The sequence below is a fragment of the Beta vulgaris genome, chromosome 3, assembly GCF_026745355.1.
Source record: "Beta vulgaris subsp. vulgaris cultivar EL10 chromosome 3, EL10.2, whole genome shotgun sequence".
Taxonomy (NCBI): Eukaryota; Viridiplantae; Streptophyta; class Magnoliopsida; order Caryophyllales; family Amaranthaceae; genus Beta; species Beta vulgaris.
In genome coordinates, this window is record NC_079204.1 from 37,334,947 (window position 1) to 37,360,413 (window position 25,467).

General features: G+C 35.9%; 1 protein-coding gene across 1 annotated transcript; it reads left to right on the top strand.

Annotated features, from left to right (window-relative positions):
• Positions 1–4,288: 4,288 nt before the first annotated feature.
• On the top strand, positions 4,289–12,992 carry LOC104883541 (bystin). The gene is made up of 11 exons (XM_010668083.4): positions 4,289–4,534; positions 4,694–4,894; positions 5,750–5,876; positions 5,999–6,050; positions 6,148–6,487; positions 6,683–6,762; positions 9,104–9,151; positions 10,089–10,235; positions 11,062–11,134; positions 11,223–11,295; positions 12,684–12,992. Exons 1-11 carry the CDS (start codon positions 4,403–4,405, stop codon positions 12,764–12,766), a joined length of 1,356 nt encoding a protein of 451 aa, XP_010666385.2. The 5' UTR covers positions 4,289–4,402; the 3' UTR covers positions 12,767–12,992.
• The last annotated feature ends 12,475 nt before the right edge of the window (positions 12,993–25,467 follow it).

The window sequence follows — 25,467 nt, forward strand, 5'->3', positions numbered from 1 at the left end:
TACAACCTATTGTATAGAATAATTCAATAATAAAATGTGCAATCACCATTAATAACTTGCACAAAATAGGTTGACACAATAAGTTCACGAAAATAGTTAGAATCTTCAATCAAAAAAAATATTAGCAATATATCCTGACAACATTATACTTTTTTTTAAAATCAACATTAATTCATTGATTCAAAGTCATACGACATCTACAATAGAAGTCAACACTAAAAAAATACATATCAAAATGAAATAAACACAATTCGAATATGACAAAACCAGGTCAAAACTAAAAAATTACATATTAAAATGAAATAAACACAATTCTAATATGACAAAACCAAGTCAAAACTAAAAAAATACATGTCAAAATGAAATAATCACAATTCTAATATGACAAAACCAATTCAAAACTAAAAAAATACATTTCAAAATGAAATAAACACAATTCTAATATGACAAAACCACGATCATTGAGTAGATCTAACAATTCTAAAAACCTTCGTCTTTCACATCGCTGTCCGACACAACCTTCTGCAAGGGGGTCTATTGATCTTTTATAGTTTTGAAGTAGAACTGAATTCAATTCAAGTGATTGTAAACGAAGTATTGACATCTGTTGCAACTCCACAAACTTCGATGAACAAATCAACCTCTTAAATTACACAAAAACCTAAAAATAAAACTCTCACATGGAGAGAGATGAACCCCAATATATGGGTAGAAAAACTCTCCATTAGAGAGAGACTGAAGTTTATTAGAAATATAAACATAAAAAACTAGTAACAAAAGGTGAAAAGGGGATTATCACCGCCCAAAAGGGTGGCGTTTACCCCTAGGTTAAAAATTAGGGTTCTCCTAAAAAAAAAAAGTTTGAAAATTAAGGTTTTGTAGGAGAGAAGAGAGAAAAAAAAAAGAGAGGAGGCGTTTATTTCCTTCTTTTTTAACAACTTTGACAACATAATACTTTGTATTTACAAATTTCAAACAATATTGTTATATTAACATTTACAAGGTTAAAGAAGCCGACAAGTAATTATTAAATCATTAGCAAATTTTTCAGTGACGGTGTTGAACAGTTAAAAATCAATCACCTTCAGTTTAAAAAGACAATAAATAACCTCAATAATTGATATCATTATCAAAATAATTTTAGATCAAAAAAATATGTTCATCCATATAAATATAACTATATAAGTTTGTTGACGCAATCATGGCGTGAATATAGGACTAGTATAAGCGAGGAGAAATGGACCCAAAACGAAGGAGGAGAAGCGGAGGAGATCGAATCAAAAAACCCTCGCCGGAAAAACGTCGGCAGTAGTCGCCGGAAAAACGTCGGCAGCAGTCGCCAGAAACTCGCCCACACCCAGTCGCCGGAAACAAACCTCGTCAGAGTGTGAGAGAGTGTGAGAGGAGAGAGAGAGAGACTTAGAGAATATCGAAAAAATGAAAACCCACGTGCGTTTTTTGGGAAGCGAGAGCAGGTTTCCTCCCAAAACCGCAACAATATATGTTGTCTCTAGGTTCAGAAAGTTTTCAAAATATATATCCGTTGCAACAATATTGCTCCGATTTTCGCCCAAAACCACAACAATATTGTTATTTTCTATTTTTTTCTTTTCTTTTTATGTGATATATTGCTGCGTATACGTAAAACCGCATCAATAAGCATTTATTCTACTAGTGAAAGTTAGAATTATTCACGACTTTTTTCCCCTTTAAAAGATACGTGATATGGAGTTTTATTTTGTGGCTGCTATTCCATTGACGATGTTGATGTGGGCGTAGACAAATACTCCCTTTGTCCTATAATATAATGCTTACATTTCATTTTTGGTGTTCCAAAATATTGTTCCTACTTTATTTTTTATTAATTTGTTTTAACTAAATTATCCTCAATTTTCACACAAACTTCCCAAAGTATTCATATATTTCTTTAAAAATGTGTGTTCCTATTATTGATTTGCACCATTCCAAAGAAGTTTTATTGCTTTTTATTTTTTAAAAAAAAAAAGAAAATGAAGGGAGTAGTTCCAAGCATTGTTGTTAAAATCTCGATTCGGATCTTACGATCCTACGATTTTACGATGCGAAAGGACCTCGCCGATCCCGATCCTACATAGGATCTTAATCTTGTAGGATCTTTCCATCCTACCCAACCTCAAAAAATGACATTATAGGATCTTAATACGATTCTATGATCCTACAATTCTACGATTCAATTCTATCGTAAAAAATCATAAAGTACTTTCACATATTATGTTTCTTCTATTAGATTTTGGGTGCATGTTTCTTCAATCTTATAGTATTGAAAAACTATCACCATTTGCTAATAAAATAAGTCATTATTAATTTGTGTAAATTTTTAACATGAGTTTTTGATCATATTCTAGCATAATTATCTCTATTTTACAGAATTGTAGGATCTTACGATCCTACGATTCGATTCCACCGATTTGATCCTACCAACCCCTACGATCCAAAATAGTATCCCGATAACATTGGTTCCAAGACAAAAGTATTTTATTAAATTTTTTATTTTTGAGAATCATACTACTCCCTCCGTCCCAAATTAATTGCTACATTTTGATCGTAGGCACTATTCACGTCATAAATTTGACCATCTTTTACGCCATATACATAAGAAAAAACATAGTCATGTTGGATCTTGTTTGATTTGTCCCAATTTGTATTTTTCAAATATATAATTTTTATAATTTTTTCATATATGTAACTCAAGATATTGGTTTTTGAAGTTGCATCTCGTAAACTATTAAAAAGCAAATGTAGCAACTAATTTAGGACGGAAGGAGTACTTCTTTCAATCTTCTTAATTCCAGTAAAAATAAAGAAGTAAACTCTATATTATGGGACATAGGGATTATGATATATCCGTTAATTCGGGTCAGGGTGAAATAATACATCTATGGTACTTAAACTTTAGTTTTGAAGCCTGTGCGTTGCACGGATTATTGTTTATTTTAGTTTTGCAAATTTTTTTGTTAACATTGTTATTTTTTGTTGATGTAAAATGAGATTATTCAACACAATTGCTATATAATTTTTCCGTTCTTTTTCTATTGCAACAAAACTCCAATTTTAGCTTATATTCCATATATATTTAAATCTATGTACAACTCTATTTTTTTTTAAAGGAGTTCTCGTTATCCAAAACTTCTTTTATGTATTTAAATAAATGTAAGAATCTCTTTGTTAAAATATTTAAAATAAAATTTATGACATGACAATCATATGTGGTGCTCTCTAGCTATTTCAGAAGTTATAGATTTATATTGCAAATGGATTTTATTTCGGAGCATATTTCGAGCACTATCCAATGGAACAAAAATTATTATATTTCACGTAGCAAAAGTTATACACAATTTATATAATACAATAATTTAGGTTGTTCATGCAAAATCAAACTCTAATTTTTTCTTATATGAATTTCTTATGTGTATTTAATCTATGTAAAACTCTATTTTTAAAAATATTTAAAATAAAAATTAATGATATGATCACAATCCTATGTGGCACACTCTATTTTATAAGTTGTAGAATTATATTATAAATGGATCTTATTTCATAGCATATTTTAATTTGAGCACTATCTAATAGAACAAAAATTATAATATTCCGAATTAGATAGCCACAATTTACATAATATAGTAATTTAGGTTATTCATGCAAAATCAATCTCTAATTTTAGTTTATCTAGAACTTCTTATGTGCATTTGAATCTATATATAACTCTATTTTTAAAAATATTTAAAATAAAAGTTAATGATATGACAATCCTATGTGGTACTCTCTATTTCATAAGTTGTAGAATTATATTTAGTGGATCTTATTTCAGAGCATATTTCGAGCACTCTCCAATGGAACAAAAATTATAATATTTCGAATTACGTAGTAAATAATTTAGGTTGTCCATGCAAAACCAATCTATAATTTTAGCTTATCTAGAACTCCTTACGTGTATTTAAATCTATGCAGAACTCTATTTTTGTAAAGAAAAATAAAAATAAAAATTGATGACATGACAATCCTACGTGTCACGCTCTATTCATAAGTTGTAGAACTATATTATATATGGATCTTATTTCGAATCATATTTCGAGCACTATCCTGGTACAAAAATTATAATTTTTCTATTACATAATATAATAATTTAAATTGTTCATTCAACACGAAACTCTAATTTCGCTTATCCAAAGCTGGTTATATGTATTTAAATCTATGTACAACTCTATTTTTGTAAAAAGGAAAAATAAAATTGATGACATGGAAACCAAAATCTTCTTAAACCCTTGCAACTCATCTCCCCACAACTAGTCTCCCACTTTTCAGTTCTCACATCAATCAACTGAAAATCTCCATTAACGCCGCCGTGTAAGTACAACACACGAAGATGAGAGAGAATATGGGGAAAAAGAGATCAAGAGAACGCACTCTCAATCCACACCCTTTTCTCGCCGAACAACCCACCGCTGTTTCCAAAAACCGTACTAAACCTCCCAAACGCCACCAACAGCAAGAACATGTATTTTGCCTCTCTCTCTACATCTTCAATTTTTATTTTTGACATATTGGGACTTAATGCTTTTATCGTTGTTGTTGTAGTGATTGATATTTTTATTGTATTTGGATGAGTTCTAAGTTTAATTGGGTTTGATTTGAAAATTTGGGGAACTTTTTGCAGATGATTTCCAACAGTTTGAGCGATAAAATCCTTAAGGAAGCGTTTAAACAGCATAAGGAAATTGTTGATGAAGAAAACGAAGAGCAAAACCCTGCTATTCTTAATTTATCTGCTGTTCAATTTCCACTGCATGATGAGGAAGAAGACATTGATGATTTTGCTGGTTTCTCTGAGACACAAACCCAGTTCAATGATTACGAGGTCTCAATTTCTTTTTTCCAGATTATACTTCTTCGTTTAATTTTTGTTTAGATAATTGGGTATATGCGTTCATGTACTTGGTTAAAAAAATAATGACATATGTTTATGAATTTGAATAATAATTACATAAGGGTACTTTAGAGAAAGGAAGGGAAGAGAAAAGAAAAGAAAAGAAGGGAAGAGAAAGGAAGAAAACCTTAATTTCCCATGTTTGGTATAAATTTTCTTTCCTTCCGAATTCCCCCGCTTTTGGGAGGAAAGGAAAGTGAAATTTTATTAAAGAGTCTTCTCTTCCAATTCCTCCTATTTTCAATTTTTTTTTTAATGAACTAAACATTGGAAAGTAATAAATTTCCTTCCACTTCCTTTCTTTTCCTTCCAAATTCCTTCTACCAAATAAACTGTAAATTCCCCTTGTGTTCCCTTATAGAATAGAGATTAATTTGATAATGAATTTATAGGAAAAATGGTAAATTTTTGGGTGTATGCTTTGAAATTTGCTTGTAATTCATGTAGGATGTTTAGAGAACTTGGTTTTAGAAACAATACTATGATGACAATCGGTTATTACATTTGAGGATTGTGATTACATGAGCCAAAAAACCATGAGTAGAAAATTTCTGCGAATATCAGCTTTGCTTCTCAATATTATCAACTTTTATTAAAGCCTGGATGAAGAACTGCCAACAGTAACAGTTTAAATTGCCTTTGTTTAAGTAGTACTGATGAATCAACTGGACATTGATAGGATCATTGTAACTGTTTGCGTTTGATTGAGCAATATTCAATCTATTTAAGTTCAGGATTTTCTGTTTGTTTGTTTGTTTGATGTTAGCTGTTGATGGTAATTAATAGGATCAGATCAATGAAGATGATGAGAACTTGCTGGAGGCTTTTTTATCGAAGGATGCAGGTCCGCAGCGCACAATCGGGGATGTTGTTGCTGCTCGTATCAAAGAACAAGATGCTACCGTGTCCTCTGGTAAAAACTGGGGATGTTATTGAATTTCTGAATTTTTTGGTTACCAGAGATCTTTGCTGCCTTTTTTTTTCTCTCATGAAACAATTTATGCCTCACATGTTTTAATGTGTTCTTTTCTCTAGAAGTGAGACCAATGCCCAAATTGGATAATAATGTTATAGAGCATTACAAGACGTACGTATTCTGCCTTTTTCAGTGATTTTTTTTTCATCTTTTTCCTTTTATTTATCTTCATGCAAATTAATATCTACATATGTCAAAATGTGAATAGGATGGGGAAGCTTTTAAGTACCTATACTAAAGGAATGTTACCAAAAGGATTTAAACATATCCCTGCTATGGCGTGTTGGGAAGAGATCCTATATTTGACTGAACCTGAAAAATGGTCCCCATGCGCGGTATACCAGGCTACTAGAATTTTTGCTTCTAACATGAATAGGAAGAAGGCAGAAAAGTTTTACAAGTTCGTGCTTCTTCCTCGAGTGAGGGAAGATATCAGAAAACATAAAAGGTTGCATAAAAGGTTGCATTCTGAGTTATATCAAACTTTGAAGAAAGCTCTGTACAAGCCAGCTGCTTTCAATAAAGGGATCTTATTTCCCCTTTTTAAGGTATTGTAGCCTTAGAGAAAGCTGTGTATATGGTGGCATTGCTATTGATATCTTCTACTTCCTTTTCTTCTGCTGAGTTCATGTAGCTAGGTTGATTGTGCTGTGCATATCTCCACGCCTCTACCTTAGTTCTAGAGATTTTAGTTTTTCCTGATGGTGTCAACATAATTTTTTTTTTTTTGTGTGTGTTCACAGTCTGGAAATTGTAATCTTCGGGAAGCAGTCATTTTAGGTAGTGTGATCCAAAAAATGTCCATTCCTCTAGCTCATTCAAGGTATAATTTGTATATTTTGACAATTGAAATTGCACGTGTTTTTGTAGCCTTTTGTCTTTTCTTGCTTGAAATTGTCATATATTGCTGTACATACCTACATACATTGGGCTGATTATGAACCTAATTTCTTTGATGACATTGGTGGTCAAAATCTCTTCTTATGCTGACTAGTGATAGTTTCTTAGGTGAACGGAAATAAATGTGATAACCTCTTTTGCTAATAGACATTTTTAATAGGCTTTATAAGTTGAACAGGATTAATGCTGTGAAAACTTTTTCATTCTAAGTGATAGAATGATGCACATGTACAACGTAAATATCTGAAATACTGAAGAGAAGATGTAATGTATTTTGTGTTGAGATAATAGAATTGGAGAACCTAAACTATTGACGTGCTACAACAAATGGTTTTACATGCTCATATTTTTGCATCATATTAGCTTGGTGTTGTCAACATAAACTGTTAGCTTGGTTCAGTCTGTAATGATAGCCAAAGTTCGAGGATATTACAAGAATTTGTTAGGCTGGATGAAACCTTAAAGCTCTTTTCACATGTAAAGTGCCAATATAGTAAACCTGGAAGGTCAAGATCTTTACTAAGTTACCAAGTTATTGCTCTGTTTAATATTTCCAAAATTTGAGGCAAAATGAATTTTGCATTAATTTGTCCTTGTGGTAATAGAAGTTGTGGTAAGAATTTGGGTGACTCCAACTTTTGTTTTCACTATGAAGCATAGCAAAAAAATTGGTTCCATAAAGTGGCAACCTTTTTTCGGTATTTGTTTATTTTTACTTGTGTTGATCAAGCGTTCAACTTCTTAGGTTCCATGTCAGGTTTTACAATGACACGTTCTTAAGCATGCTAAATAGTCTGTGTCAATCTTTTAAAATTTTCTTCTTTCTTCCAGTGACATCTATTACAACGGGCCTTGCATTTTGTTTTGCCCCGTAAATTACTCCATTCTTTTTCTCTCAAACGGATGAATAGTATAAGTAAATTTACCATTCCCATGTTTTGTATGTCTTTTTGTTCAGTGTGTTGTGGATCAGGATTCAGGTGAATATATATTTTTTCAGCATGAAATTTATCTCACTTTTGCCATTTTCTTTTCAAACTTTTGTCTCTTTGTGTCTAATTTGATCTTGCAAATTGGTGTTTCGTTATTACTAAGGTTTAAGTTTTGAAGAATAAGATGATGTTTGCATCTTGGAGAGTGCCAAGGTGGTCTTTATTTGCAAAATACACAGAACTTGAGTTTTTAGTATGAGTTTGCTTGTAAACAAATTATGATTCACTGTAGAACCTTAATCAATCATTATGCCTGTCTTAGAATCTACAAGCAATTCCCCCCTCGTCTTGTTTGTATTCCCAGCCATGTCCCATTTGAGGATTGTGAGACGCTGGGCTAGTTGTTTCCGTGCTTCCTAGCTTGTGATCATTTTCCCCAATTTTGGAAAGAGTGGAACATAGCATATCAATACTTTTCTTTTCTTGATTTCATTGGTAGACCTTTTGGGATCCGCTCATCCGCCCTTACGTAGGATGTTAACTGAATGAAACAATGGAAATGCTAATTGGGTGAAGTTGTGAACTGAAGTGTGCTAAACTCGATAATAGTAATCATTGTTTATTTTGTGACAAAATATTTGTTCACTTTCTGTACTTTACATGTTACGTGTTACGGGCACTGTGGTATATACTGTATACATGTAAAAAGAGGTGTTTGGACACTGTAAATGCAAATGTTTGAGATGTTTTGTTATTCATTGACCTAATCTGTACTTCTGGAGTCTACTAGTCTGGTACCTCTTATCTTCTTATGCTTTTTTTTGGGCCTAACCTGCAGACTAGAGGGTTAAAAGAAGAGGGGGGAGGGGGGTAAGGAAGAGAGTTAGATGAAGGATGGTCATAGTTTACTTAGCTTCAGAAATGTTAATGCACAACTGTACAAGCTTCAAAAGTCATAATTATGATTGAACATAGGAGAAAAATGAGAGTGGCCTTTGTGATGATTCGCAGCTCTGCACCCGACGCCTTAGTAGGCCCCTAAAGGGGGGGGGGGGAAAATTTATGAAGAGTGCAGTAAATGCCCCCATATCTAAAATTAAACTACATTCCTTTTGCTGCCTTGACCGTTGATAGAATCATTTATGGAGGTGTTATACATTCTGGGTTGCAATCTCTATATACATCTACATCCCTTGTATTTTGTCTCATTGAAATATGGATTTATTTAGTGGTAGCGTGTGTCTCCTGCAGAATTGTTAATTTCCTCCCTTCTCTATTATGTATGTGGAGTTGTAATCGTCTCTATTAACATGTAATATGTTGCATTTGCAGTCTTGCATTGTTGAGGCTAGCTGAGATGGATTACTGTGGGACTACCAGGTATTAACTATGTCAAACATTTCGAATTGTGTATATCTATCATTTCGTTCATTGTGTAGATTGTATAGGCTTGTGAGATCATATGTACTATTTGGTAATTGGCAAAATATGCCGGACGACTTTGTCTTGCAAAAACTTAAAGGCTATGAGATACATTATGTTGCTTACCCGTTTTCTGAAAGTTATATTCTAGGTGAGGCCTATTCTTTAGTACAATTTTCCTTGCTTCACATGTGAAGGAAATTCTACAGCTTCTAATATCAGATTCTTAGATCACAATGTAGGTGAACTTTCTTTTAGAAGAAAAGACTATGGAAAGGTTTTTTCTGCAGATAAACCAGTACTTAAATTTATATTCTAGGTGAGGTATATTGCTTGGTACAATTTCCCTTGCATGTGAAGGAAAATTCTATGTCCCCTAGTATCAAATTCTTGTAGGTGAACTTTTAGAAGAAAAACTATACAAAGGTTTTTTCGGCAGATAACCAGTACTTGCTGCTGAGCTATAAACCTCAAAGCATATGTTTGAGGTCTAAAATGAAAAAAGGGGCTTTATTATTTTTGATCCATATATCTATCAAAAGTTTTGGGATGTTATTGTCCGAACTTTCATAGCTTCTTCCCTGTTTGCTTTTCACACATTTATTCAGGGAAGGATGACTGTGTGTGTAGTTGGTGTGTCATATTAAGTGGCATAATCGCACCTTGGTCCTGCCTTCTACTTTGTTATAATGGTATCAGTTTTGCTATTTTTCTGTTCAATTCGGATTTAGATGTGGCATTCCAGTTTCTTGTGTACTTGACACTGAAGAGGATAGAAAGCCTGTTGGTTAGTGAAAAGTCCACTTTTGTTAACTGCAGACACCTTGGTTACAATAATACAAATTATGAAATATAAAATTTTGCTAATGATAGTGCTGATCTGGACCCCATGCAGCTATATAATCAAGATATTCATTGACAAGAAGTATGCTTTGCCTTATCGTGTGCTTGATGCTTTGGTTGGTCATTTCATGAGATTCCTTGAAGACTCAAGGGTAATGCCTGTAATCTGGCATCAGACTCTTCTTGCTTTTATTCAAAGGTTAGTTATTACCATCTCCCGACGTCTTCCCCTCTTACACCCCAAAAAGAAAATGACAAAATAAATTTTTTTTTTGTCAATGACTTTCTGCTTGAGCACGTGTTTTCTAAATTTAGTTTCTGAAAGTCTTGGAATTTCTCAGGGGTTTTCCCATATGCATCGTAATTTCTCGGTTTCTGAACTTTTTTGGTTTTTATTGTCTTTCTTGCCATCTTGTCAAAATGAATAGTCATGAAGCATACAGTACTTCAGAAAACCTCATATCTCTGCTTTTCTTTGTTTGAGGATTCAAAACTTCATTTAGAATCTTTTATAGGATTATTGAATTGGATGACAGCTCTATTGAAACCAGTCATTCCTCATTATCTTGTCTGAGATAGTTCAATGTCAAGGGATCACTTTATTAATCAATGGTGGTGTTGTTTTTTTTATGGAAAATATAAGGTTGATGGTATTGAAGGAGTTCGTATGTGTTTGATGAGTGGGCAAATATAGGTATATTACTTTCAGAATAACAAAGAGACACAAAATATTACTTCCATGTGGCTGACTAAACATCTTGCAGTGGGTGATAGCTGAATTGCATATCTACGTATGATATTCTTTAACTTTCGTGACATCTTTGATAATCAACTTACTATGGTAATTTGGGTTTGATTATTATATCAGAAGGTCTTGGTTAAACATGTAATATATTTTGAAACTTTTTGGTGTTTTTGGCTGCAGAGTGAAGCTTCATAGTATTCTTATTTGAGTAATGCTATACATTTTTTGCTCTATCAATTTGACATATCTCTAATGCCAGTCCGTTTTATATCTGCAACAGATACAAACATGAATTAAGGAAGGAAGACAAAGAAAATCTCAATACATTAATGCAACATCAAAGACACTATTTGGTAAGAGCTTTCACAACTCTGCAACCACTGGTAAATGTCATAGCATGTTTATTTGGCTGAGGTGCATTCTCTTATTTTGGCTATGCAGGTAACACCCGAGATTTTAAGAGAGCTGAATAATAGCCGTAACCGTGGTGAAAAAGAGGATGAAAATATGTTGTATATCCTTTACTGCCAATGTGATCATGATGTTTCTCATCTTTATGACCCATACATCCAGACGTGCTACCTCCTTTTATTGTGTTTTAATTGCTGATATTTTACTATCTGGCTGATCTATCATGGATTGGGCACATGCCTAGGAGTTTAACTTGACTCTTTAGTCAGAAGACAAGCTTCACTTTGTCTAGTCTTGTTGAAGTTTGACCAAGCCAACTTTGAATAGCTGACTGATCCAAGTAAGAGGATTTGACCAATGTCAGTGGACTGAGTAAATTTGATTATATGGTAATTAGTGGGTTAGAATAATGGTTGGAGCGTCTTGAGCTTAATGGTTTGTAGCTGTAGAGTCAGAGTCCAGGCACAAATTTTCTCCAAGCCTCTCGAAATTGTCTGCCCTTGCCATTTCAAAAAACCCTATGCAATTTGAGAATGTCACGAATTGTTCCGTCATCAATCCTTTTTCCAGTTTCCTTCTTGGTGTTAATAGGGAAAACATATTTCATCGACAGGCAAGCAAATATCATCCAGCCAATCAATTTACATAATATACCAGGCTTCATTTTTTTAAAAGAAAAACTGCCACAGCCTAGTTGCTCTAGCTACTGAACTCGATCATGTGTTGCTTGTTTAATCTGTCTAAAAGTTCTATCTGAACTTTTCTTTTCGGAATATCTGGAAATGGAATCGGGAATAGTGTTGGGCATTTGAGGAGATTAACTACAAAGCATGATGGAGATCAGGATGTAATTAAAGTCATGGTTAATATGAGAGTTCTAGATTCGGAAGCCTTTGTTAGTATTGTGACTTTAGGTTGGCCTTCCAGATTGTTGGTGCTCAGTTAGTATCATAACTTTAGGGGTAACTAGACTTGTCTTTATTTTAATTTTTTTTTTAAACGAATTGATTCTTTTATAGCAAAGATAGGTAATAGGTTGATAGATACGGTTGGCTGTTATATAGGTTAACTAAATTAGATTGAACTTATAAACGAAAAGGCTGAAAACCAAAATATGGAAGTTAATGTTTTAAAATCTAGATTCACTTTTTTGCATATTTGAGTTCAAGCATTTTCATTATCATTTAGCTTTCATAAAAATAATAGTGGCTATAAAATCAAGTCAATGTTAGTATTGTTATTTATTATAATAATGTGAAGTTCATTATTACCCATAATGTTGTCCTTTATCTATGGTCTCCGTTGTCGCTAAAATTATCAGTTAACAGCTGTTTAGACTATTGATCAAGTCCTTAATTTGTTCATGTTGGAGTTATCTTGTTTCGTCCAGTTAATTATTTTGAAAGTTGTGTGTATACATATTGAGCTATAGCATGCGTAAATGTCCCTTCTTCATGCAATTTGCTTGTCCACCTTGACCTTATTTATCACGCTCTCCAGTATCTGTTATTAATAAAACGATCGAGGAAGACAGATTTGATATTCCAGAAGTGCCAATGGAAGAGGATGACTAGACAAGCTGGTAATCTGACCTTGCCCTTCTTGTGTCCTTGTGCGAGCTTGATCATCCAAGCATGATGATACTTCTGCTGGCTGGTTAGTGACCTGTGTATGTAGAGTCACTCAAACTAGTTTTATATGCACACGATGTGTGCGAAAATACGTAGAAAATTATTTTTTAGGGAATGTAGAAAAATTAAAGTAACTGTTAATTATATATAATAAATTAGGTTTTTTTTTTGAATTGTTGACGTTTTTTTTTGAATTGTTGACGTTTTTTTTTTTTTACTTTTTTAGTTAATAGGTAGTTTTTTTTTTCTATCTTTACTTTTTTATTTTTAGTTGAAGTAGTTATTTTTTTTTTCTATTTATTGGTTTCTTACCCCTCTTGACATATAGAATAAAGATACAATGTAATTACATCGAGTTAAGGTTACAACAGGGTATTGAATTTTGCCCTTTGTTCTAGTTTGGGTACTCAATTTTAAAAAGTTCCAGTTTAGGTACTCAAAATGGATGTCCGTTACTTTTAGGTACTGAAGTTTGTAAAGTACCATTATCAGCCCCAAAAATAAAAGAAAAATGTGTCGTGGCATTAATTAAGAAGAAAAAAAGTGACATGGTATTAATTATAAAATTTTCAAACTCTTCTCTCTCCTCTAATTCCTCTCTTTGATGTAAGCCCAATCATCACTCACCTCTTGTTCGTCTCCCTTTTCTCTATCCTTGACCCATCCACCACCCTCATTTTCATCAACCCCAATCACTATCCATCACCCTCGATCTCTCTCCTCCTTCGAGCCTTATGATTAGTCGCCGCCACAAATATTTTTTTTCGATCTCATGAAGTCCAACCAATTTCGTTGACCACGAACAATCATGATGTAACATTTCGATAATTCTTTTTTTTCATAAATACCTTTATAATATAAAATTTAGAGAATTACCCAAGTATTATCACTTGTATGATAACGTATCAGCTTATTCAGAATTTTGCAGCGGAAAACATATAACTAAACTTTAAACTTTTATTATAAATAAATAAATAAGTACTTTAAGATCAAACATTCTAAATAAGTCTACTCAAATAAACTTAATAAAGTACGTTTCTATTAATGCAGAAAATAAAATATATTAGTTTACACATTCTCTCTATTCCCATATTCCCAATGATGCACATCTGCGAACCTACGTAATCAGCAAAGCTGAGTACTACATACTAAAACATAAGCATTTCTAACATGATACTAAATAAATAACATGCAGAGATAAATAATATAATCATATAACGTTTTGCTGACAACTACTTTTACTGAACTAAACTCTAAACATCTTTTTATTACTCAAATGGAATAATTATTGGACCTGAGTTGTCCTACCATCAATGCCTTCACTAAGAAGACGAAATACGGGAGCTACCATGTATTCCAGAATGACCTACGATATCGAGTAACCTTTGAAAAATAATAACAGGGATGGTGATCAATCCATCTCCCAAAAAAAAGCCATGGGCTACCACCATGTACTCCAACTCCTAATGTCCAACTCTAAACCTGCATCAGTCTAAAGTCTATAACTATCCTCGTTACACTTTACGTTATTTACATGTTATGGCTTGTTATGACACATATACAAGTAACACGAAAACATTGAATCAAGCATTCACAACTGAACAATGATCACAACTTACAACCCAAGATTACTCCCTTTTAAATCTCAATCCTTCTTATTTGTTGAACCTATCCAACAATCCAACTTACCTTTTAAAAAAGCATAATTTATCAACTTACCAAATAAGGCCCACAGTCCTCATAAAGTAGTGAAAATAATACTTGTAAGGAACACATGAATAACATGATTCAATCTCAATAACATATATTAATTTCCGCATATGAATTAATAAATAAAGTTCCCATCCACATGCTTGCATCAATAATCCATACAAACATGACAAATCTTAACTCATAATAATTCTCATAAATAACATGCTTGCACACAGGCATAAAACATGTAGAATTCAATCATACCAGAAATCACATATGAACTTATAAAGTTCCTATACATGATACTACAACTTTTTCTCCTTAAATCATGATACTAATCACATAGCATACAGGTATGTACCTACCTTGTGTAAACTTTAAAAGTCTCGTACAGAATATTCTCCGCCTATAAATCAATGTAAACTAAAATCAATACTTTTAAATAAAAATACAGCAATTTTAAAATATTTAAACTTTCCTTTAAACATATTCAAAAGTTCATTTTACTAGCAAAACTTCAGTTACTTTTAATTCCTAACATAGTACTACCATACTAGTAATTAAAATTCTTAAAACTCCATAACTAAAATCTTTTCTGAAATTCCAGCAACTTATAAAACCATAAAACCCTCTTTAAACATATGTAAACATGTTTAAATTCATGATTTAAAACAATATCATAGTTTATAATATGATACTATGATTTTCTAGTAATTAACACCCTAAAAATCCATGCTTTAATGATTAAAACTTCAATCTAACAATAATAAACAAATCTGATTTTTTATTCTTATAATATATAATGTATATGAATCAAGATTATTTATTAAAATAGTAAATTAAAATCAATAATCATGATTAACATTAAAATAAAGCATAAAAACATAGTCTTTAATGGAATCTTGAGGAAGAAGAAAAGAAATTAACCAACAAAGCAAGGAACCAAGAAGACGGATGAAAGATGCCCTGGAAAAACAGGTCACGCAGCAGCAGCAACGACGCCCCTCTTAAGGATTTGAAGGCTTTGTGACGTTTCTTGTTGAAGAAGAAACATTACTTGAAGAAGAAGAAAATATTTGAGAGAGAGAACAAGAAAAACGCGAGGAGAGAAAAAGAATAGGCTGGCCGAAATTCTTGAGTGCGAGGAGAGAGAAAATAAATCTTTGTGTAGGATAAAATAATTGGGTATTAAGATATTTATAATGAGACTTCCTTTTGGGCTTAGGAAAAAGGAGATTGGGCTCATTTAAAATTGATGATGAATAGGATAAATAAAATAGAACTCCTAACATCAATATAACTCCTTTTCCTCATCTATTTAGGATTTTGGGTTCCGCAAGTCCACTTAGACTTATTTTTCCAAATCAAATTCGTATTTCAAACCTTTTTCAAAGCATGCATAATTAAAATATTTTTAACTTTCTTAAATCCTTAAAATAATTTCATTTGACTTTTAAAAATAGTTAACCTTCTTTAAATAATCAAATCATTAAAAACTAAATTATATCTAAATATAAATATATAAATGCTAAAATATATTTATAAAATCCTCTAAAATTATGAATCGCCACTAGATCTTTAAACCAATTTGTTTTTCTTTATCAAGTTTGTTCATACTTCTATGATATGGTTGCGGTTGCGGAACAACTTTCACGAGCAGTGCAGATGGTTTGCGGCCGTTGTTAGGCCCGGTCATGTAAGCTCCACTGCTCCAAAACCTTTACAATGCGGTCGCGATGCGCTGCGGCCTAGATATAAGACCGTATTAACTACTGAAACTAGTTCTTAGATCCTGATGACAAATTTGTTACTTGTGCCTCACCAACCCTTTTCACCGCCTCCTCCCACAAAATACATAAATAAATAATAAACAAAAAAACAATGTAGAAGAAGAGTGCAGAAGAAGACCTCCTTGAACTAGTTGTATCAACATATAGGGATGGAAATGGATCGGATTCGGGGCGGGTGGAACATCACCCGCATCCACCACCCGCATCCATCCATCCATCATCCATCGGGTGAAACGGATGGGACGGGTGCTAAACGGATGATGATATTTAGTATATTTTTAAAAGAAATTAGTGACATAATATAAAATAATTATATCAAACACATACAATATAAGTAATTTACACGTAAAATTTAATAATTGGGTAATGAGTTGGACGTTAAACGGGTGATGGATGAAAAAAATTCTCACCCACCACCCACTTTCCATCCATTTAAATTTGGGTTTTCATTCATTTAAAATACCGGGTTAAGCGGGTGATGGATCATCCATCACCCATTTCCATCCTTATCAACATAGAAACAGAAAAGGGATAAATTTTCAGATGTTTTTGCGAACATCAAATAAAAAAAGGGAGGGAAAACACCTCTCTGCATTGATATTCTTAACATGAAATAGAAAAATTCTAAGCTGTACCACTAAAGATATACCCCTAAGATTTGAAAAAAGCTAAGAGATGTAATGTTTCTCTTTTCAATATGGTCTACTTTAATTTGGATTGTAATTTCTATGGTTTCAAAAGGAATATAAGTTCGTTCATAAATTTGCGTTGGGTATGTTAATTTTCTTTGGATTCATTGTTTTGTTGATGTTAATTTCCTTCGGGTTGTGAATTTCGTTTTTTTTAGGACCATACCTAGCATTTACTGATCTTTGTTAATTTTTTTTGGTTTTGTGTTAATGTTAATCTCTGGCTTGTGAATGATAGGAGTTGAAACAGGGGAGGAGAGAGAATAAATATATAGGAGAGGAATTTGAGGAGAGAGAATAAAGTTTGAAAATTTTATAATTAATGCCACGTCATATTTTTCTTTTATTTTTGGGGCTAATAACAGTACTTTGCAAACTTCAGTACCTAAAAGTAACGAACATCCATTTTGAGTACCCAAACTGGAACTTTTTAAAGTTGAGTACCCAAACTGGAACAAAGGGCAAAGTTTAGTACCCTGTTGTAAACTTAACTCAACTACACCTGAAGGCTTGATATGAACCGATTATTGGCATTTGTGGAACATACTTCTCTATACTATGCTCGCATTCTGTCAGAGGGCATATGTTATCAGTTTTGCAGTCAATACTCCTAAGACGAGGAGCTGAGTTTTGTTAATGGGTATCGATTTCGCTGTCATTTCTATTGTTTTCTTTTTGTGGGTAGTTTTTCTTGTATTCTCATTTTCTATGTATGACGACTGTTTGATGCGTATGAGAAGTGTTAATTATGAAGTATTCTAAATGAATTCTATGTAATTTAGGAGTTTTAATTTTTAGTTTGTTAAGAGTATGAAAATTTTATTCTCGTGAGTTAATTGCTTACAAACCATTAATTGATATTCAGGAGTGTTTAGTAATTAGTGTTTAAATAACTTAATTTCATGAGTGGTTTGAGTGTGTTTAAGAATTATCGAATTTAATTCAAGAGTGAATTAAGTTTAGTGCTTGATTAATTAAGCTAGGAGTGACTTAATTGAATCAAAACTCTATTTGAGAGTTCAGGAATGATCAATCAAATAGTACTATCTTTTTGTTCGAGTGTTATTCGAGTAACTTTATCAAAGTGTGGAATCATATTCATATCAAGTGGTATACGAGCAAAGGCATCTAAGTCCTTTTGGTGCTTAGATGTTCTTGGAGAAAACGAAAGAAAGAAGAAGAAAATCGTCCGTAACAACTTGTTTTTTTAGGTAACTTTGAACGACTCGTTCTCCCACATCTGGTCGTATTTTTTTTGGTGATTATTGATCCTAATTTTACTACTTTTTGTGCACTTTTGTTTCCTTAAATTTTGTAAGATTTGGAGTTGATTTGATATATATTCGAGACTGATCTTTCGAATTGGTCTAAAACCGGGTAAATCTGGCACTGTGTTGGGAAAATTAAAACTCAAATTATTGGCTGGGTATTTTTCGATGAAATTTTGGTCGAGTGTTTCAGACACATATGGCTACATGATTTAAAAATTTCAGAATTGTTTGAGTAGTTTTGATTGGGGTTTGATATCTGCACTTTCGATGATAATTGCTGGCAGTTTGATGTCCGTTTGAAATCTATGGGTTCAAGTAAATGGAGGCATAATTTGCACGAGGCTTGTGAAATATTGGAAAGGGCTAAACAGGAATTACAAGATTTTAGATGTCCACCAACCCTGGAAGAAATATTAGCACGAATTGAAAGGAGTTGTACGAAGCTTAAAGATTTGGTTCAACTTAAAGAGAAACGACATGAAGAAAAATAACAACTTCCTATTGTTGAGGATGAAGAAAAGATCGAAACTTTTTCTTGTTCTAAGGATAAAGATTTGATCTTTGAAGTTTCTCATGAGGAAGCGGTGGTACCTAATGTTGATTTGCAGAAATATGAGCCTTTTGTTAATATTTCTTTTACTTTGGCGTCTAGGGTTGCTGATGATAGTGGTTTTCCCAAAGTTTTACATGTTCTTTTTAGGAGGGGTAAATTGCAACTAGGGACAAATCAAGATTTGAAAAGCCTAAAATTTTGTGCAGCAAAAGAGGGTGATGAACGACGCCACATATTCATGGTGTATATTGTTGTACGTTTGATTTGGATGATTTCATGGATCACATCAAAACTTGAGGACAAGTTTTTCTTGAAGAAGGGGAGTATGATGCGTATGAGAAGTGTTAATTATGTAGTATTCTAAATCTGTTAGAATTCTATGTAATTTAGGAGTTAATGTTTAGTTTGTTGAGAGTTTATGAAAATTTTATTTTTGTGAGTTAATTGCTTACAAACCATTAATTGATATTCAGGAGTCTTTATTAATAATTAATATTTAAACAACTTAATTTCAGGAGTGGTTGGAGTGTGTTTAAGAATCATTGAATTTAATTCTAGAGTGAATTAAGTTTAGTGCTTGATTAATTAAGCTAGGAATGACTTAATTGAATTAAACCCTATTTGAGAGTTCAGGAGTGATCAATCAAATAGTACTATCCTTTTGTTCGAGGTTTACTCAAGTAACTTTATCAAAGTATGGAATCATATTCACATAACTGTTTGAACAACATATGTGCAAAGGATACTCAGAGCAATGCAAGTCTCCTAAGCTTGTTTTCAATCCATCTGTGACTAGAAACAGGGAGTTAAATGTGGAATACGTGTGATTTAAGTTGATATCAAGTCATGTGGTTCTTTCTAAAACAAAATTAGGATATTTGGTGCAAAATTACCTAATAAATAACTTGGTTTATAAACAACTACTTAATAATATTTTATTCGTTCCATGAGTATTGCATTACTTGCTATATCAAGTTCAACGTAAATACAATTTGACTACAAATTTTCATCATTATATAAAATGAATAGTCAAGTGTGATGTTATCAAATTTATCTTAAGTTATACCTTTTCTTTTCTATGTTAATTCCCAATATTTTCATTTTTCGAAAGTTTTACATTAATTGCAATATTATTTGGTAATATATTTCCTTTGTTTCACTCTTATCACACGAGTCCTTACAAATTTTATCGTAATAGGATTTGAGCCCACATCCTCATGTAGAAAATTTGGTGCTCCTCCTTCCAATGAACTAACATATCAATGCTGCTTATTTACTCATAAGAAAACTTATTAAAGCACTCTCTCTGTTTATTTTATCTTTTTCACTTGGAATCTTGACACTATACTTAGAGAGAATCTTCTAAATTTTTCTCAATTTATGAGAAAAATATAGTCACATGAAGTCTTATTTGATTCGTCTCAATTGCTACTTTATTAATATTCAGTCATTATAATTTTTACTAATATATAATAAGAGATATGTAAGTTTAAAAAAGTACATTGAGAGACGCACACAACAAAGTGAGAATGATAAAAGAAAAAACAAAGAGACTATTCATTACAAGTTTTACCTTACAAATAAAGTAAAGAAAGAGAATAGCTCAACAACAAGGTTAGACCAAATTATAAATATCCTATATACATATATATAATATAAAAAAATGAATTATTCCTTTTGTGCTAATAGAACTAGAAAAAGAGAACCCAAGACGCCACCACTTGTTGCCCCTATGTCTCCGAAAATGTCTGTATGAAGTTTTAAACTCTTGATTCTTTAATGTGCACATCCCTATATTAACCATCAAGCTACAACTTTTACTTGCGGTAAAATGCTAATTGTCAATTCAAACCATTATATCAGAGTCTTATCAAATAATCCGGGTTATGACACGGGTTTATCAACCTTTAAAATGTGACATTGAGTGATGTTTGCAAATTACAATGCTAGTGGAACGAAAGAAGGTTTATAAGCCAACTTTTTTTTTTTTTTTTACTAATATTACTTTCTCATATTTATTGTTAGCATAAATTACATAATATCAGTCCTATTAAAGGATTTTCTTAACAACTTGTCAATTGTAGTTTTAAAATATTAAATATTTTAGTTGTTCCTGTCTAGAAATTAAGGTTAATGGTCTGTGCTGAGCAAGTCCTCTAGTCCGAATAGAGCTGGTAATCTGTTCACCGGAATCCTGCAAAACACGTAAAACTATCCCGGGGGTTGTTCCGGGATCGCCCCTCCGATGCTCAAGTCAGTTGATGATTGAGGTAGAGAGAGAGAGTCTAGAGTGAGAAACTCAGATTAGTTAGGTGAGAATTCAATACCTTTGCATTAATGGTACAAGAGGAATTTATAGTGGTGAGAACCCCTAGGAAAAGACCTGCTGGATGGGACAGCTCACCTAGGGATTGGTGGTGACACCTTTCCAAGAATGATCTCTGTGGGACCCTTGAATCCCCCAATGTTTGCTAGCCATGCTGTAATAGGTGGGACCCACAGAGCTGATGTGGTGGTGCCAAATGGCATAGGACAGTTGGAGGGGTTTAATGGGCCCAAACATTTAGCCCCACGCCAGGAAGGGGCAGAAGAGCCGTCCGACCGGGTGAAACCCGTTCGTGGCGTAAATACCCCCCGCTCTTGATCTCGGGACCGACCACCTTATGAGGGAGCTGACAGGGGACCTGGTCGGACAAGCGCCGACCTGCTCCATGGTGTCCGACCGGACTTTGGCTCGCGGTAGAGGGGTCGACCAGGATCCCTCGTGATACCTGGTCGGCATGAAGGAGTTCCTTGAGAACTGACTAGGGCTCCTTGGAGGGATAGCTAGTCGGCCACGAAGGGGAATCCCTTGAGGGCCGACCGAGGATCCTCGGCTAGGAACCTGGTCGGACGGGCGACCAGGTCATAATACTCAGTCTGACCGAGCGAAGGAAGAAAAGGAGACCTTCTCGGACAAGGAGCTAAAGAGCCCCTAAATTGACCGATCAGGTTCGGGATTGACGGGCGCTGCATGGACAGGGGCTAACAAACTCTGGAGAGGCCGACCAGGTATCTCCTAGCACTTAGCTAATTTGACTAAGTGAAGGAAACTTGTAGAGACCTGGTCAGACCAGGGGTGAGGGAGCCCCATGCTGACGGACCAGACTCTGGATTGACGGGCACTGCTCTGACAGGAGCCAACGAGCCCTGGAGAGGCCGACCAGGTATCTCATAGCACTTAGCTTATTTGACTAAGTGAAGGAGATTGAAAGGGACCTGGTCGGACATGAGATAAGGGAGCCCCAAGTTGACCGACCGGGTTCTAAGTTATCGGGCGCAGCTCGGACAGGGGCTAACAAGCCTTGAAGAGGCCGACCAGGTATCTCCTAGCACTTAGCTAATTTGACTAAGTGAAGGAAACTTGCAGAGACCTGGTCGGACAAGGGGTGAGGGAGCCCCATGCTGACCGACCACACTCTGGATTGACGGGCGCTGCTCGGACAGGGGCCAACGAGCCCTAGAGAAGCCGACCAGGTATTTCCTAGCACTTAGCTTATTTGACTAAGTGAAGGAGATTGAAAGGGACCTGGTCGGACATGGGATAAGGGAGCCCCATGTTGATCGACCGGGTTCTAAGTTGTCGGGCGCAACTCGGACAGGGGATAATGATCCCTGGAGAGGCCGACCAGGCATCTCCTGGCACTTAGCTCATTTGACTTAGGTGAAGGAGGTTGAAGGAGACCTGGTCGGACATGGGATAAGGGAGCCCCATGTTGACCGACCGGGTTCTAAGTTGTCGGGCGCAGCTCGGACAGGGGCTAACGAGCCCTGGAGAGGCCGACCAGGCATCTCCTGGCACTTAGCTCATTTGACTTAGTGAAGGAGGTTGAAGGAGACCTGGTCGGACATGGGATAAGGGAGCCCCATGTTGACCGACTAGGTTCTACATTGAGAGGTGAAGCTCGGACAGGAGCTAACGAGCCATTGAGCGACTGACCGGGTACCTCCTAGCACTCGGCTTATTTGACTAAGTGAAGGAGGCTTGGAGAGTGTCTTCTTGTTCGACCGGCATCCTTGAGGGGACTGCCGTTGCGACTGAGCGGGTGACATTGAACTGAATATCAGTGGGTTTGCCACATGGCATTTGTCAGCTGGGTAGTTGAGCTGGACGGAGCTTCCCAAAAATTTCGACGTTTCATCTTCCAAGGGCCGCCTTTTCGAGGCGGAAGTGATGCCATGTGGGAGCATTTAATAGGCCCATGAAGAGACGCGTCCCGAAGCGCGCTTATATATATGTACGGAGAGGAGAGAGAAATCATTTGCGTGATTTCTCAAACTTTGGCATTTTCTTTCTCTCTCTAAAAGCTCTCACTTCTCTCTAGTTTTCCAGCGATTTCTCCAGTTCCAATCGTCCGACCAGGTACGCTTTTGTTTCTTTAGCTTTTTCGCTTTTTCTTTTAATAACCTCGGCCGACTCCCTTGTCTATACAATAATGGATAATCGTCCGAGTCGGTGACACCTCCGACCTCAACTCCCTACAATCTGTCCGAGGAGGTGAGGGGGATGGGAATAATGCTGGTGTCAACCTTAATAAGTTGCTCCGACCCCTTGGCCGTTCCTGACGCGGTTCTGCTCCCGAGCCCCTCATCGTCAGTAGAGGAAGAGACCGAGGGGGCTGTTCCTTCCCCTGGGAAGTGTCCCTGGCCTTTTCTTCCAAAGCTAGTTACTTAGACAAATACCTTGATGATGGTGTAGTGAGGGTGACCATGTTGGATGGCGAAGGAGAGACATCTGGAGTTTCCAGATTTGGATCCGAGAGGGGGTCCCGGGTCTAAGTTTCTTCTGCCCTCGTTGATGAAGGCCTTTCTCGATGATCCGAGGGAGAAAGCAACGAGATTTCAAATAAGGGACCCTTATATGCTGGTCCGACCGGAGGCCTTCCATACTGTTCTGACCCCCCCTCCTGGTTGCACTGCTGTATATTACAAGTCCATGGAGATGGGGCTCCGATTCCCTCTGACCCCGTTCGTGAAGGATCTTCTCAATGCCTACAACCTGACTATATGTCAGATTTCCCCGAACTCTTGGGGAGGGATCATAGCGGTGCAAACAATTTGTGCCATGCTGAGCGTCCGACCTACCATCACTCTATGGCTCAATATGTTTAAGTTAGTCGAGATGATGGCAGGGGAGAATGGTCCGGGCTGGTGGTACTTCCAATCCCGGCAGGGATACAAGGCAGTCCTAGACGTGCCTACCTCTCAGAAAGGGTTCAGGAGGGAGTTTGCATTTGTGTTCTTTGGAGGAGACTGGGGAATCCCTACTGTCCGACCGGATGTTTAGCCGAATCATGAGCTGAACTTTAGGGTCCCGGAGATGTCTGAGGAAAAGGCGGTCGCCGCTATTTATATGTAAACCGAGGCCCAGATAGTCCAAGGGGGAGAGGTTTATGTGGCCAGCAACTGGCTACCGAGCTGTCGTCTTTTAAAAAATGAGCATCTGCTGTCGGCGGTCGGGCTGAGCTGGACATTCCCCAAGAGTAATCGGCCGAGGGGGTTATTTTGCTTGCTATTATGTTTCTTTTCTATGTTTTAACTTAGTTTTACCTGCAGCTTCTTTCTTAGCCTATCTTTTGGAATCCGACCCTGAGATGGCTGACAAAATGAACTATTCTGCGATGAGGGCGGCTCAGCTCAAAGCCGAGCTGAAGGCAAAGAAGCTTAGCGTTCCCCCGACCCCCAAGGTAGGTATTTTTTCTTCCATCAAGTATTGCCCGTCTTTTTTGTTCCGACCTGATTTTGTCTTTTTGCAGGATCCTCGAAGCCAAAGGCCTCGAAGAAGAGAAAGGAAAGGGCCCCCGAGAAGGTTGCCCAAACTGAAAAGGCGGTGGCCAAGGCCCAAGCTGAAAGGGCGAAGAAGTCGAAATCCATAGAGGTTAACAGTCCTCGGCCTGAGGGGCAGGCTGAGTAGCTTGAAGATACCCGACTCTCCCTCCACTCTGAGGACTTCTGTCCTATCTAGATCCCCCAAAACACCCCCTCCACTCCTCGTCGATGGCCGACCGACGACACAGAGGAGCTGAGCTTGGCCTTGGCGAAATCTTTTTGCCGAGCTAGACATCCATGGGGTGGACACTCGTTGGACCAGTGCCATTGACTGCTTGTGCAGTCCCGCCGACCAAGAGCATATTAATGCCACCAGCGGCGGTCGGGAAACCGATGACCTGGTTCGATGTTGGGTTGAGGTATGCATCCACTTGTTGTGCTTGTATTTTAGTTTTTACACCCTTCTCTAAGCGTATTTTGTTTCAATTTTCTGCTCGGTTGGCTAACGTGACCAAGAACCGGGTCCATTTGGCCGAGGAGGTGGCAAACTTGGAAGCGAAGGGTAAGAAACACTTCGATGAAGTCCATGCTGCCAAGGAAGGACAAAGAATCGCCGAGGCCAAGCTGGCCAATGCCGAACGATGTATTAAACGGGACCAAGAGGACTTTCAGAAAGAGAGAGATGGATGGGCTCTGGTCAAGGCCGAGCTGACCAAGGCCAGGGAGGATGCTGAGCTGGCCAAATTGGCCGCTGATGAGCAAACGACTGATGCCCTAAACAAAATTGCCGAGCTTAATGCCAAGTTAGCGGAGCTAGAGGCACGTCCATCTTCGGAGGACG

What these genes read in the sequence shown, in the direction of transcription:
- LOC104883541 (XM_010668083.4), top strand. Translation starts at nt 4,403, where the DNA reads ATGAGAGAGAATATGGGGAAAAAGAGATCAAGAGAACGCACTCTCAAT. An exon ending in GTTATAGAGCATTACAAGAC is followed by an intron (nt 6,051 to 6,147) that starts GTACGTATTCTG and finishes AAATGTGAATAG; the next exon opens with GATGGGGAAGCTTTTAAGTA. An exon ending in GATTACTGTGGGACTACCAG is followed by an intron (nt 9,152 to 10,088) that starts GTATTAACTATG and finishes GACCCCATGCAG; the next exon opens with CTATATAATCAAGATATTCA.